The sequence below is a fragment of the Psittacula echo genome (genome assembly GCF_963264785.1).
Source record: "Psittacula echo genome assembly, chromosome: 4".
Classification (NCBI taxonomy): domain Eukaryota; kingdom Metazoa; phylum Chordata; class Aves; order Psittaciformes; family Psittacidae; genus Psittacula; species Psittacula echo.
In genome coordinates, this window is record NC_137738.1 from 56,456,576 (window position 1) to 56,472,008 (window position 15,433).

At 41.9% G+C, this 15,433-nt stretch overlaps 1 protein-coding gene across 1 annotated transcript; it reads right to left on the reverse strand.

Moving 5' to 3' along the window:
- Positions 1-2,949: 2,949 nt before the first annotated feature.
- Positions 2,950-5,695, reverse strand: LOC308220110 (calcium homeostasis modulator protein 6-like; the record flags this gene model as incomplete). The annotated part of the gene is given in 3 exon segments (XM_080615896.1): positions 2,950-3,366; positions 5,163-5,431; positions 5,434-5,695. Coding segments are annotated over 3 exon segments (948 nt in total).
- Positions 5,696-15,433: the final 9,738 nt, after the last annotated feature.

Sequence of the window (15,433 nt, forward strand, 5' to 3'; positions counted from 1 at the left end):
TGAACAAAGCATGGCGTATTTAATGTGTTATCACTGTGGATCTGTACTCACCTAAGGAAACTCAAATAAAAATTCAGAAAATGCCACACAAGTGGTTTGCTGGTCGTTATGTCTGTTCTTGCATCTTCCTTTTCGCAGTGGACTTGTTACCACAACGTGACTGGGAAGCAGAGAAATAGCAGCCTTGCAGAGGCCTGAGTTATAGGGAAGGTTTAATGTTGTCCTGTGTAATGCAAAATAATCTGAGTGAGGGTTGGACAAAACCCCAAGTCCTAGCACAGTACCCTACCCTCAAGGCCAGCTCAGCTTTTCACTGAAGCACTTGTTTTAAACTGAAATATGGACCCTCTATACAGTTCAGTGAAGCCCAGAGTGAACTCTGATTTTATTGCTGTTGATTTGTAGCCTCATCTCCTTTTTTTCCCTCAGTCTATTTACCTGTTAATCCTGCTAAGTGAGGGACACATCTTGGGGACAGTGGGGTTCATTTCCACTAGATCTGTATGATCTTCATGATAATGTTTCTCCCTTCATCTTAATAGTGTTGTACAGTGGTGGTTTAGTGTAATGGAGCTTTAAGAGAACAATTTTGTACAGAACAAAACCTAAGCTATTCATCACCCAGCCTTGGGCTCAGCCCAACATGCCGTTACCTGGTGCAAAAGAGGAGTTACAACCTGTGACAACATATTACAACCAGGAAAAGAAAATTTCGCTAACTTTTTTTTTCCCTTCAGTCAGGGCTGGAAGGTCTTAAAGAATTTGCCTCATTTCTCTACCTGCTGGTTATGCCCAGCTGGCTGAGGTGGACATGTTGTGACTTTGGCTGACCACAAAAAGATCCTTTACAAGGCCATGGCCATTTTTCTTTTCTCCAGCAACATCCTACCAACCAAATATTCTTCTCTTTTTATTATTATTCTCTGTGCTGGGCAGACATGCTCAATGCACACATATTTTGCCGTTAGTTTTTTTTGTATTTTCTTCCTGCACTGGATCACCTCATCCATTGTGTTCTAAAGATGGAGTAAGTAAACGTCAGTTAGAAAAATGGTAATAAACAATGAATAAAACAGTGACCAACACTACCATACCATTAGTTGCTGACATTAACTACCCTATGCACACACAGCTCTTGCTTGTCTCACTTGGTAGCATATTCACAGAAGTGTTCCTCCATGTTTCAATTTAGTGTAGTTTCTTCTTTTGAAGGTATCTAAGAGAGCACTCACAAATGTGCTAAGCTTATCTCTACAGTTTCTTTCATTACAAATATAATTACATACAGAAGATATGAGTGTTACATGAAGGTGAGAAAAAAGTAAAAATGCGAACATGACTGCATGCAAAACCAATATATAAATACCTGCTTCTATCCTTATACATAATACTTTCCTTCTCCCAAAAGTCACTTTATCAGTGAAAAATAGACTGCCAACATTGCCATCAAACTTGAAGATATATATGGAATCCCATTTGAAGACTTTCCTTACTGATTTCAATTAGAAAGGCTGGCTCTGTGTCTTCCCTGGAAAGCCAAGATAGCTTTGTTAATGAGACCCTGGCAGTTGCTTCTGTGATGTAGTAGCAACTCCCCAACCAGATGCAGCTGAGAGGATTAATGTGAATTCTGAGGGTGTTTTCACTGCACTTTCTCATCAGGAGATGAAATAAGGCATGGTTTGTTTCTGCAGGCTTTTAGGTCTATCCTGAAGTACTTTATTATACTTGTAAGGTAAACTCTTGGCCCTGCTGCAACAAGGAACATTTTGGCACTGACTGCAGTGGGACCGGGACATTGTTTCTTTCCCGTTTCTTTCCCATTTATTCCCGTTTACGCCACAGTAGTTTTACCTTTCCTTAGATATCAGTGAACAGATGAACTCTTCAATAGGAGAGGTAAAATGGAACATTTTTATCTGAACTATGCTTTCTGGAGGCACAAGTGACAAGTTGGATACTTGTTATTATCATCAGGTTTCTTAGAAGGGAAAGAGCACTGAGCAAGTCACTGACTCTGTGACAAAATGAATGCTTTTTGAAATTGTTTTTTACATAGAAAATTAGATCTTGTTTTCCCTTTATGTGTTATATTTTCAGTTTATAGTAAGAATCAAGCTTCCAAGCAAGTTACATTCAGCTAGTAAAAATAGGCTCTTCCCTTCTTTCCTCCTTAGAAAAATGTCTGTAACAAACAACTTAATGGTATTTCTCTCTGTCTGTCTGAATAGCTTCCAAGTTAGAGTTTACTATCTAGAAAGAGATTTCTGGGAACAGCCTGGACTCGCCTCTAGAGTGCTCTCTAAACAAACAGCTTTTCAGAGAAAAACTGAACTGGCTGGAATTCTTTTGCTCATCTGTAGAAAGTATAAGCAGCTGAAATCATTCTGATGGATTCCTTTGACATGCACAGGTAGTTCCAAAATGCTGATTGCTTCCTAGGTTTTAAAAAATACAGTCCTTGCCTTGAGAAACCAATTGACTGAAAGTAAGTATTTTAGTCTAGAGCTTGCGCTAAGCTCCCACGAAAGATACTCTGTCAAGTGAGAGCTAATAAACTAAGATGAATTTCTCATCAAAACTTCCAGTCCATTTTTTCTTTTTGATACTGCCAAGTACAAAGGTTTGGTATTGTCAGTCCAGCTGCCAAATGCCCCCAAGATGTTTGGTAATAATTTGACATAGTACATGCTGACATCTTTGTGGATGATGATTATTTTGCACATGCGGTTCTTAATGAACAGCAACATATGAAAACTTCCATCATGACAAATGTATTTATTTAAATGTACTTAAGCAAAAGTAGTAAAGTGCATTTTTAAACAAATCTGCTGAGGGTTACAACTATTAGCTTTTACATACAATTTGCGTAGATTTCAAGAAGAGCACAGAATAAGACTCATATCAGTAGGGCTGAAAGATTGCCAGTATTGCAAAGGATTTGTTTCATTAAAACCCTGATTGACTTGCAATTGTTTCATTCACAAATCCTAAACCAGTGGGATTCTGATCTCCTTTCCCAAGTCTGACGTTGCTTCCTCTGTTTGTGTTAATATACTTGTGTAGCATGCTGTAATGCTGCTCTTGTGAATTAAAAGCATACAAAAATGAAATCTTCCGCCAGTCTTCATTGCTGGGGGTCTGAAACGGTGCTGGGTCAGTGGGTTCAAAAAAGCAATTCACATTTCTTTCTGACAGCTTGCTTGCATGCTCTTTAGCTGTGGCCTCAAAGAGCTCACATTCCTTTTCTGAGTAGGTTTTCCAGAACTTGAGCTGAAGATAGCTAAATGGGGAGCAGCAGCTGCTGATACACTTCGCAATCAGTGCCACAGTCATGATGGCGGTAATCAGGAACCATCCTATCAGCTGGGAAAACAGATAGGCGAGTTAATGGTGGGTTTGCACAGTCATATGTAGGAGTATAGAACTTAACATTGAAGCAGACATGAAAAGTGTCAACAAAACCACCCTGGAGTGCCTGTAACAGCCTGCTTGCTGAGGAAAGAGGGGATCCCATGCACACAGTTCAGCTAGTCTTTCAAAAGGTTGTGCACTCCTGAGCTGGTTGTTGGATTGAGGATGAATACCAAAAAAAGAGAAAGTGAAGTTCTTTCCTCATTTATATCCAGCTTTCTTAACCTTAAAGGCAAGATACTGACCAGCAGTTTCTGCAGTTGTAGTCGCATTTACAGTATAGAGGGTGCAGAATCACTCTGTTCACCTCTGGTGCTGTGAACTACACCTGCTGACTGTGTTTTATCTGCTCTTGGAAAGTAACTGCTCTCCCTCCTATCTGAGCCTGTAAAAAATAGCCTTGTGTCCTGTGTGCTTGTATGCAGGACATGGATTTGACTATCAAATATGGGAATTCATTCTTGTTTCATGCATGATTTCAACATCCCTAGGTAAGTCTCAGAGGCCCCACCTAAAGCGGGTGTCCTAGAAGATGCTGGTCCCTCCGGTACCCAGTGGTACTTAGCTGGAAGCTCCAGGCATCCACTTTCACCTCAGGCTTTTTTTTTTTTCGAGTGAAAAACATTAAGTGCTAAAGAAAAATGAGTTGTGCTCTTGTTTGTTCTTAATTTTATTGGAAGCAAATCAGATATTAAAAATATTGGTCACTAATAAAAGTGGTGTCACACTTTTTCTGGGTTTTTTTGACTGGTTTCTTTTAGATTTCGTTGTAGCACCAGTTACAGTCAGTCTTCCTTGATATTGCTCCTTCCTGAATTCCATCATATAGAGTTTGCCCATTTCCCACCTTTTTCTTGGAGGAGAAGCATGCTAAATATGGTAATTTAAACACTTTTATTGTGGGTTTTTTGTTTGTTTGTTTGTTTGTTTTTTTATGTAAAAATTTTTATTGTTTTAATACGCTTTTGTACTAAACAGGAACTTATAAAAACCTAAATACTTAGAATCTCTTACAAACTTAACTCCAGGAACTAGCCTTAATGTTTTCATGAGAAAAAGTGACAAAACCTGATTTTTCTATTCAATAATGACCAAACAAACCTAGAAATCAGACTGGAGTGCTGCCAAAATTTGGGGGCTTCATTTCACTTCAGACAAATAATTACACCCACAAGTGCTGATTTTTTGATCATGTAGCTTGCCCTCAGCACAAGAACACTTTAACAAGATAAATACCTGTTTTAACTGTTCTAGGAAATTATTAATATGTTCAAGCGTTGAAATTTGTAGTCAAGCTGTCATTTGTTTCACTTGCCAGTTGTCTGTTTCAAGGAGACATCAGTTTCCTCTTTATTTGTGACTTGAGCTTCCCCTCAGCTAACGAATGCTTACAGAAGTTTGAGGTATATAGAGAAGTGGAAAAAGAGAAGAACTGGCACCATGCCTAAGTTAAATGAGAAGAAAACTTGCTGTGCAAAGTTCTGGTGTCTAGACTGGTTGCCTGACCAGCTTTGACAGAAGTTTTGTAAACTGCAGTGCCAAACAACTGCCATGCAAACATCCGAAACCAATAAATAGCACAAATACACACTTATTACTTTTCTGGTAGTGGTTTTTTACACATGAATTTTTGCGAATTGTGTACCTTTAATAATTATATAGTGTGAGAGAGGGGGACTGTGTACCCTACCCATTGAGAGGCCAGGGTTGAAACCCATAGGATGAAGAGCAGAGCAGCAAGGCTTTACCTGGGACTGTGCCTGAAGGCTGAGGGATTCACTCGATATCTTCTCCGATAACTTCTCATCACAGGGTATTTTGACCAGCATCTCATGGCACTCTGCTCCTTTATCTTTACACATGAGGTTCTTTATCAGGCTGCTCCCACTGGCCATGCACTCATAGAAGCTGGCTCTGAGCAGGGCCATTGCGAGCCAGGTGAGGGGGGCCACCACAGCTCTGGCTGTTGCCTGTAGCAGCACGCAGAAGCAGCCAGCACAGGTTCCCCAGGGCTGCAGCTGCAGCTCTTCTCCGGAGTGCAGATGCCAGTCAGCAGGTGCCACATCCTGGGGTTCGTCATGTAGCCGAGCAGGAAGAGGATGAATGCAGGCACTGCGAGGAAGACAGAGCCATACAGCATGTTCCCAGAATTGCAGGGACACTTGAACACCACAGCTGAGAAGATGTACTCCATAGCAGCTGTCAGCAGGGACACAATGCTGTAACCCAGAACAGTCTGGTGGCGGATGCAGAAATCCAGTGCCCTGTGTAAGGTGTTCATTTTCTGCCTTCTCTTATTCTGAGGAGAGTGAAATGTCAGTCAGAAAACGGAAAGATAAAGCCATCCTGAAGCCACCCCCAGTTTAGAGAAGCTTGCAGAGTTTTCACTTTCTGTTGGCAATGGTGATGCAGTGGTGCAATGAGTGAGTCATGAAGCAGCTCTTAGAGGAAACAGAAAAGGCTCACTGCACACTGTCAAGGTCATGAAATTCAACAAACTGAAGTGCAAGGTCCTACACCGGGGTCGAGGCAATTCCAGGTACAGCTACAGGTCCTTTCCAACCCTAACCATTCCATGGTTCTGTGATTCTATGATTCTAAGTGGAGACCACAGTGGAAACCCCCCCAGTAATCAACATCAAAGCAACAAAGATTTGTCTTTGATTCTGTAAAAAAATAGTTTGTATTTGTCCACACCATGCATTGTAACTAGCAATGGATTAAACCTTATCATCTTTTAGTGAAGATTTTCAGTGAGGCAACAGATTCAGTGTGAATAAAATGGCACAGCAAGTAGTTTCCACTGAAACTCCAGTTACCAGGGTGCCATTTGCCAGGAATCTGACTTTGGACTCCCTCCTCCATAGCAGGTAGTGATAGCTTTGTGGCCCAGAAAAAAAATCCCACCCAGAATCATCAGAAACTAAGCAGATGGCATGAAGTGGAAGGCTTGCATAATGTACAACAAATATCTGGAAGGGATTGCTGGGCTTGGAAGACTGGGCTGCCTGAGAAACATTTGCTCTCAGAGCCAATAGGTTTCAATCATGCGCCGGGGGAGATCCTAGCTAAGGTTTGCCATGTCTAAATCTAGATGAGGTGAACTGGCACTCAGAATTAAGGAAACTGAAGCTTTGTTACTTGCTCACAGCCATGTAGCTGAAGTTCTCTGAGGTGATGTAGACAGTGTGGTAGTTTGCTGTCATCACATGCTCTAGTGACACACAGATGTGCAGCTGGACTGGGAGCTGATGGTCACTGTCATCTTCTCTGCCACTTATCTGGGATTTTAGAGTCGAAATCACCTGCCTCTTGCATGAACCAGGAGCTCTCTGGCCTGACTGGGTGCATCAATTTGACAACAATTTGACAAAAATTTGATGGGTGGACCACTCAGTGGATAAAGAACTGGCTGGATGGCCGCACGCAAAGAGTTATGGTAAATGGCTCAATGTCCAGCTGGAGACCGGTAATGAGTGGTGTCCCTCAGGGATCTTTGTTGGGACCGGTCTTGTTCAACATCTTTGTCAGTGACATGGACAGTGGGATTGGGTGCGCCCTCAGCAAGTTTGCCGATGACACCAAGCTGTGTGGTTCGGTTGATACGCTGGAGAGAAGGAATGCCATCCAGAGGGACCTTGACACACTTGTGAGGTGGGCTGATGCCAACCTTATGAAGTTTAACCATGCCAAGTGCAAGGTCCTACACCTGGGTCAGAGCAATCCCAGGCACAGCTACAGGTTGGGCAGAGAAGAGATTCAGAGCAGCCCTGCAGAGAAAGACTTGGGGGTGTTGGTCGATGAGAAAATGAACATGAGCCAGCTTCAGTGTGTGCTCACAGCCCAGAAAGCCAACTGTATCCTGGGCTGCATCAAGAGGAGCGTGACCAGCAGGTTGAAGGAGGTGATCCTGCCCCTCTACTCTGCTCTCGTGAGACCTCACTTGGAGTATTGTGTGCAGTTCTGGTGTCCTCAACATAAAAAGGACATGGAACTGCTGGAACAAGTCCAGAGGAGGCCCACGAGGATGATCAGGGGACTGGAGCACCTCCCGTATGAAGACAGGCTGAGAAAGTTGGGGCTGTTCAGCCTGGGGAAGAGAAGGCTGCGTGGAGACCTCATAGCAGCCTTCCAGTGTCTGAAGGGGGCCTACAAGGATGCTGGGTAGGGACTCTTCATCAGGGACTGTAGTGACAGGACAAGGGGTAATGGGTTAAAACTTAAACAGGGGAAGTTTAGTTTGGATCTAAGGAAGAAATTCTTTACTGAGAGGGTGGTGAGGCACTGGAATGGGTTGCCCAGGGAGGTTGTGAATGCTCCATCCTTGGCGGTGTTCAAGGCCAGGTTGGACAGAGCCTTGGGTGACATGGTTTAGTGTGAGGTGTCCCTGCCCATGGCAGGGGGGTTGGAACTAGATGATCTTAAGTTCCTTTCCAACCCTAACTATTCTATGGTTATATGATTCTATCAGGACTATGATAATCCTGATGGATTTTGAATGCTGTAACTTATACTGCACTGATTCTTCCTGAGCGTTATCATGGCACAGAGCTAGATCCTCATCTCAGGCTCAGACAAACATTCCCTTCAGCTGTGCCATCCTGATTTTGGTACTGGCTCCTTCAGGCAAGATAGCAAGGTGTGATGCTGCCTGTATCGCTCCATGCTCTACCCACGGCTGCAGGAACCAAGCATGGTGGAAACAGAATGGCTTGTCAAAACTCTGTGAGAAGCTAAACTACTTTCAGTGGACTTTTGGAGTAATTTAAACCTTCCAAAGGCTCTTTGCAGCTCTTTGGGCAGCTGAGTAGATGGCATGGAGGGTGCCAGAGCAGGCAGGGTTTTGTGGGTGGCTGCTGTGCTCAGCACGGAGCTGCTGCTGCAGAGTCAAAATGCCACTAACTGAAATGCTTGGCTTGGTCTGGAGGAGACTTTGCTTTGTTATTATGCAGCAGAATTGTATAATAAATCGTATTTAAAGACATAACTCAAAAAGGAAGGAAAACCAGCAAGAGTGAATCAGACTGGATTGGACCAGTTAGTCTGGTCACCTCTAGGTTACAGCAGATCACTGAGGAGCACAGGGAGAGAGGAAACAAGATCAGGAACACACACCCCATGAATCTGCATTTCAGGGATTTCCTTTGCATCTAACACCCATTGAGATATTTCTTCTGTAAATTTGTCTGGTTTCAGTTTCAACCCACGCAGACTTGTAACATTCAAACCATCATATAGCAAGTGTGCTTAACCTTCATTCAAACCTGACACCACGCCGTTTGATGCCCCCTAGTTCTGGAAGGGAAGAGACAAAACAGTGGATCTGATCCTGGTGTCTCCATCAACTCTTGATCTTGTACACCTTTATCATAGCCCCTTTTTTCCAGGCTAAGAAGTCCCTAATGTATTTAGTTATTCCTTTCTTGATGTATACCTTTGTATACTTTTTTTCTTTTCAATCCATGTTGCCGCCAGAGCCATTCTATAGGGTTCAGGTATCATTTTTCACATGAGGAAAAATGTGGAGTATACCAGATTTGCACTGCAAATGCAGGTGCAGCAGAATCACAATTTGCTACAACGACATACTGAGATGACTTCATTTTCATAGAATCATAGAATAGTTAGGGTTGGAAAGGACCTTAAGATCATCTTGTCCCAACTCCCCTGCCATGGGCAGGGACACCTCACACTAAACCATGCCACCCGAGGCCTCATCCAACCTGGCCTTGAACACTGCCAAGGATGGAGCATTCACAGCTTCCCTGGGCAACCCATTCTAGTGCCTCACCACCCTCTCAGTAAAGAACTTCTTCTTTATATCTAACCTGAACTTCCCCTGTCAAAACTTGAGCCCATTTCCCCTTCTCCTATCTCTACAGTCTAGGATGAAGAGTCTCTCTCTGGCATCTTTATAGGGCCCCCTTCGGATATTGGAAAGCTGCTATGAGGCCTCCATGCAGGCTGAGCAGGCCAAGGTAATTTCTAGAATTTTAATTGCTTTTTGATCATCTGTGAAGCACTGAGTTGATATTTTAGTCAGCTGTGTATTATAATAAAACAGTCTCAGTCCTGGGAGGTAATCTCAGTCAGCTCTGAGTCTATTAATGCGTGTCTGAAGGCAGAATTTGGTTTTGCTTTGAACACCACTTACTCTAGACTGCATTTCACCTGCAGTTTTGCTTTCTGGTCAGTCAGTCAAAGAAAGTATATCTGCAGTCATTTAAAGCAGAGGCTTGTTTTTAAATATCCAGAATAACTTTGTATTATTGGCAAACATTCTTGCCTTGATTTTTACCTAGAGGCAGCTAGAGGCAATGAGTAGCATACCTTGAAACCAGAATTCACCATGTCTGAGAAAGTTTTAGCAGATGTGGGGACGGCAGAACTAACAGAAGCAAGGTGAAATCACTGCAAAGGCACCTCATCATGGAGACAGGGACATAGGCTGCCTCTGAGAACCACTGGTTTAACAAGGAAACCTAACGACCAGCAGCAGCTCCCTATCTGGAGCAAATAACGACCACACAGGGGAAAGAGTACAGCCAAGAAACCCTGCTACTTCTCTTTCTGAGCCTAATTTTAGCAGTGTTTTATTTATCTGTAATAAAATATGATTTCAGGATCAAGCTTCCTGGAAAAAGGGAGGGGAGCTCTGTGTGGAAAAGGATTAACCCTCTACTCCAAGCAAACACATTTCCAGTAAATACTCACAGGAAGAGGTGGGAGAGGGAAAAGAGACCACCCTGGTTGGTAAGTGGGGGAGTAGCTGTGCCAGGAGCTGAGTGGGGCCTAGCCATGGCTGGGCTGAGCCTAGCCTTTGGGCAGCCTCTTGACCCAGGGGCTGGAGGATGCCCTGGGCGGGAGGAGCTGGAAGGGCAGGGGGTGCAGAGCCCTACACCTAGCTGCTTTTGACACCCTGTTCACCTCAGAGCACTGCTGTCCCAGAGCAGCGCTTTCTTGCCATCTAAATTAACACTTGTCTCACTGCAACAGCTGTAAAGCATTAATGGGAAAGTATTCAGAAAAACAGTATTTTGTTAAAGAACAGAGAATTCCAATTTAATGGTTGGTTTTGCCTTGATTTGCACTAAATGTCATGCCTTCCAAGGGAGATGAAAACAATGTCAGAATGAAAAACATGAACATTTTTAGAACAGAATGATTATTTTTGTTATTTGAAACATCTTTTCATTTTGAAATATACTTTATTAAAATGAAAGGATCAGGTGAAACCAAATTGACTTGTTTAACATTTAATCAAGTTTCTCCTTAATGTTTTCATTTCTATCCTTTCATTTGCAGCTGAGTGATTCTCAAGCATTATCTACGTGCAAAAAGCTGTTGTCTAACTAGTTCTGTGGTTGTATCAAATACAGAATCTTATGCAGGTCTTAAACGCAGTGTGTGTGTCTGTGTGCATGCATGCTTGGGGGTTTTGCCAATACCTATTGAGAAGATCTTGGTTTAGTTATGTTAGTAAGTCCTTACAATTGGTTATTTATTTTTTTGCTGGGAGACATCCGCTATTTGTTTGGGATAGCAAAAGGCAGGTTTTGTTTTTCTACAAATCATTCTCGTTCTAGCAGCTCTGACCAAGGCCCATCCTGTCCCAAATTCCTGCAATTATTCTTATTAAGCTGAACTTCCTCTTCACACTATTAATTTAAAATCTTTCGCATCTGTGGATGCAATAGAAAAGAGCACCTCAGCACTGGTTTTCTTTTTATAACAACTGCATTTGCTTGCTCAAGTGAAAGAGCTGTAAGCTGCATTTCTCTGTGCCCACTTCAGAAAGACATACAGGAAAGTCATTTTATTCTAGGAAAATTCTTGTAACGCCTTTTGTCTCATTCCAGCTGAAATCGGTACTTAACTAGTGGGCGTCTTGTCCGCAAGCAGATCTGCACCTACTTTCCAGGTGGACTGACCTCCTCTGGAGGCCCATTACCTCAGTTTGTGAAACCGAGGAAGTTGTTCTGACTTTATGGTTGAACCAGTCTTTTCACATGTTTGTGAAGTGTCACACAGCTCAGTGGCACCACATAAATTGTTAGTAGTACTAACACTTAGCAGAGCAGCAGCCTAAGAAATAGCACTGTGACTGCACACGTACAGCTTACAAGCATTTGTGCACATTATACTGCTATTTTAAGGCATTACATTTATTTGCAGTTTTGGCTGAAAGCAGGTTTTAATGGGTAGGAAGGAATCAGGTCTGCAAAACCAAGTGTAGCTCTGAAGGGGGCTCTGATGGGTGAGCTGTGGTACAGAGTCACACAAGCCAACTGCACTGTTTTTCCTCTTGCTATAATTTACTGCTGCTCTTTTAACACTATAGGTCCACTACAGATCTCATTCCTGAACAGAGAGGGTCCTGTAACCCAGCCCAAGTGCCCTACAGCAACCAGCAGTGTGAGGGCTTTACTGGTCAATCTAAACTCGTCTTCAATCTATACATGCCATAAATAAGTCTTGAGTGATTCTTAAAGTGTTGGTTGTGGATTATGTGAAAAATATTTGCTGAATTTGTAAGAAAATATATGGTATTTTCATAGGATTAGAAAGGTAGAAGTTGTCAGGTTTTATGATGAAATTATGGAGACTTAGTGAGGCATTTGAAATCAGGTAAATCACCCTGGGCAAACAACTAGGAAGTTCTAAGAAAACAAAGCTCACTCTTTCTCACTTACTATGGAAAATGAAAGGCCATAAAATTACTTTGCAAATAACTTTTGCACATTAAGCCCCAAATATGTCTATACTTTTATTATAAATGTTTTGCATTCTATGTGTTCTTGCTTTCTTCAGGTTATGCCATCATATCTTGCTGTCTTGGAACTGCTGAATAGCTGGGATTTTATTCTGTTCCACACCTTTTGTGTGTGTGTCCTCATGCTATCTGATCGTATGCTACAAATTATGCTCTGTACTTATCATTCAATTAATCATTCTTCCTCTTTTTAAACTTTAACTAATTAACTAGTTCTGCAGTTCATGGTAGTATGCCCCTTTCCGACATCTCCAGTGGGGGAAAATGTCCCAGTGCAGAACTACAACTATTTTCTAATCACTATATGCTTTCAAATATGAAGAAAAGCTTTTCATCAGGGGAAAGTACATAGCCCAAGAGAAGAATCTGATGTATTTCAGACATATAATCCTTCAGAATAAGCTTTGATCTTACAAGTTTTAAAAAATGAGGCAATATGTGCTCCATTCCCTTTGCTTCCTTAGTTACAATGATGCATATAACATACACAGCTGATTTTTAGCTGGACTCAAAAAAATCATTGAAAAATCTAAGAACCAGATTTCACCCTCACATATACACAGCTACCTGCGGGCTGAATTTCCATTCAGTTTGGTCAGAGTACACTGAACCAACTTTAGACTAATTTAGACTGCAGCCCTGAAATGAAGCATGCATGACTGAACATCAGCTATTGAGTAGAAATTGAATGAAGTCAGCGGTGTTTCAGATGACTACAGGAACCCATCCACATACACTCAGTTATAGCATAGCCATCTTTTCCTGCAGCTGGAGATGCATGATATTAACATTTTTAGAAACCAAAAAGAAGGAGAATAAGAATGGTAGCAGAGGCATGTGCCAGAAACAGTTCAGTGTTGTAACTCCCTTTAAAATAGGCAATGAAAGTTAACTTCACTACTGAGTACCATACAGACACATTTCAAAAGTTGTTGAGTATACCCAATACAAGATGAAACTAGCGCAAAGTGCCTCTGCCATGGACATAAGGGTCACTGAGTCTGCTTCTCTCTTGTATTTCAAAGGACACAAAGGCATGGACAGCATCCTCTCTTGTGTCAGCAGGCACTGAGGAACACCAACCCTCTCCAGGCCTCCCACCAGCCAGTATGGCTATCTGAGCTGACCCCTTTTACCTGCTCTTCTTCACCACACTGTCTAGTAAAGCAAGGGCAGCTCAAGATTTTTCAGTGTATGCTGCCACCTGAGGACTTGAACTGTTTCTTCCTTGTGACACAGAGACTTCTACCCAGCAGCCTGGGTTGCTGGTTGCTGATGGCATAGAACCATCTATCCTTCTGTTTACTTCAAATTTCATTAAAAATTATGATCTTCGATAAAGAATGAAAGAGACATGAAGAACTGCAGCAAAGAATGGAAACAAAGCACAACCATTGGAGAGGGACTTTTTAAGGGCTCTGGCCTGGAAAAGAATAAGTCAGAAAGTATACAAGATTAATGTTGTATCTGAAATATACTCAGCACAATTAGGCTTCATCACTAGTTGAAGCAAACTTCAGTTGCCCTATTTGAATTGAAGTTACATCTACCTAAGTGCACTTCAGAATGGCCAGTAATGACAGTCATATGTAAGAAACTCATAAATCTGTAACAGAAAAGTATGAGATGCAAGCACAGGCTTGAAAACCCTTGGATTTCCACTTCATGCTGAAATGGGTCTGGTCTTCTATTCAGGAGAACAGACTGGTTCAGACATTTCATTTCCCTTCACCCCATCACCACATGTGCATTATTCATCTGAATGCTGGTCTGCTTTAAAAGCTGCTTTAAGACCTGGCTGTGAGTATGGGCAGCTCTTGCAGCCACCTTTTTCCTTTTGCATTGCTAAAATAGTGCAGGGAAGTGTAGTGTAAATGAGACCTAATGTGCATGACCACACCTTGCTTTCTAATCTCTGTAATTCTTCAGTTTCATTTGATAACTATACAAATCCCATACTAGAATTTAGATGCCACGTTACGAAGCAGACCAAGAAATGCAGGTATTTCTCAAAAGCTTTCTAGAGTATAGGCTGGTTTTCTACAGCTGATTGCTCAAAGCAATAGCAAATAGACACAGTGTACATGTGCATAGATGTGAAATAAAGTGAAGTATTTGTATTAACTCCACTGTTGACATTAGCCTGATAAAGGCTGAAAGCTACCACAGCTCTTTATTTTCCTTTGTCCTCAAAGAGGGCATGGATACACAAGCATAGATAATTTGCTTATAATGCATAACAACTCCTTGAATTATCCTGGGGCAGTTTTATGGCACTGGCTGCCAGTGGAAGGATGTGCCTGGCCATACAAGACTGCAATAGTACTTGCATCTTGGTTTTCCATTGACAATAATATTACCTATTTCAAAATTAGTATTACCTAATATTGAAAAACTAACCAACAGTGTCTTTGGAACTGAACATAACCCCAATGCTATTTCTGCCTGTCTTCATGTCATCACAGTGCAAAGGCAGAAACGAGGAGATTCCCAGTGATACACAGCCTGTCACAATCTAGTCATACTTCCAGCAGGCATGACTACAAACGTAAGAGCTATACTGGATGACACTTTCCAGGCGCAGCTCCCTTCACCTTAAGCAATTAAGTGGGTGATCTGAAGTTGGTGATTAACTACCCTACATGCCTTTTGCAATTAGGGAAAAGATGATTCAAGGTCTTAGGTGGACCAAATAGCTATCTGAAGGCTCTCTTTCTCCACTGACTGCATAGATCAGATATTAACCAGGGTTCTAAATCTTTGCTCAAACTAAATGCACCAAATTTCTTTAGATAAATCCAGGCATTGCAACCTGGAGTAGGGCTTACGTATGTGAATACAGTGCTCAGAACTGGCTCAGTAGCTGGAAAATATTTTAATCAAAGAACCACAGAGACAATTATAATGTTTTTATTTAGCAAATGTACTGGAAGAATTGTTTTTCTGTAAAGACATACACATATACCCCAATTCCATACAGCTTCCATTCTCTCAAATACTTTTTTTTTTTTTTTTAAATCAGTTTAATGAACAGAAAGGGATATATGTGGAGATGTCAAACTTACTTTTGTCATAAACCACATGATTCTACTTACCACTAATGCCCAAATAATTTACCTGGGGCCACTTAAGAGCTTGCAGAACCCTTGCTGGTGCTTTATAGAGAACAGGCTGTTCACACAATTTTAACTGCCCTCTGGTTTTAGTCACGTGCACAGCAAAAAGACATGAAATACTTCCTTAATA